The 463-nt window shown below is 61.1% G+C and overlaps 1 protein-coding gene across 1 annotated transcript in view; it reads right to left on the bottom strand.

Moving 5' to 3' along the window:
• Window positions 1–4: 4 nt before the first annotated feature.
• Window positions 5–463, bottom strand: part of LOC104528711 (transcription factor SOX-9-like) — a gene marked incomplete at its 3' end in the record, with an annotated part of 1,705 nt that continues 1,246 nt past the window's right edge. The window contains exon 2 of the mRNA XM_010172799.1: window positions 5–388. Coding sequence (XP_010171101.1) covers window positions 5–388 — 384 coding nt within the window. The remainder of the gene's footprint in view (window positions 389–463) is intronic.

Below are 463 nucleotides of genomic sequence, written 5' to 3' on the forward strand. Positions count from 1 at the left end.
TGCTGTGCCGATGGTTGTGCCGGAGCTTGTGGTGGTTGTGGTTGTTGTTTTGACATCCAAACATGACCAGCCCCGGTCTGTGAACCCGTCGTGCTGCTGATACCGTAACTCCCGGTGTAGGTGACCTGACCAGGTTGGCCATGAGTAGCCGGGACACCTGGGTGACCATTTGGGGGGAGGTATTGATCGAATTCGTTGACGTCAAAGGTTTCGATGTTGGAGATGACGTCGCTGCTGAGCTCGCCGATGTCCACGTCTCTGAAGTCAATGTGGGGTGGCTGCCGGCCGCCTTCTTGTAGCGGGCGACCTTCCCGCTTCAGGTCCTGCTTGCCCGGCTGCGCGTCCGTCTTAGGGGTGGTGGGGGGTGTGGGGGGACCCTGCGATTGCCCTGTGGAAGGAAAGGACACGGGAGTGAAGGGGACGTTGGTCCCACCACAGCCGGGAACCCCTGAGGCGGGGGGTG

This window comes from Antrostomus carolinensis, unplaced genomic scaffold (genome assembly GCF_000700745.2).
Source record: "Antrostomus carolinensis isolate BGI_N321 unplaced genomic scaffold, ASM70074v2 scaffold31077, whole genome shotgun sequence".
Classification (NCBI taxonomy): domain Eukaryota; kingdom Metazoa; phylum Chordata; class Aves; order Caprimulgiformes; family Caprimulgidae; genus Antrostomus; species Antrostomus carolinensis.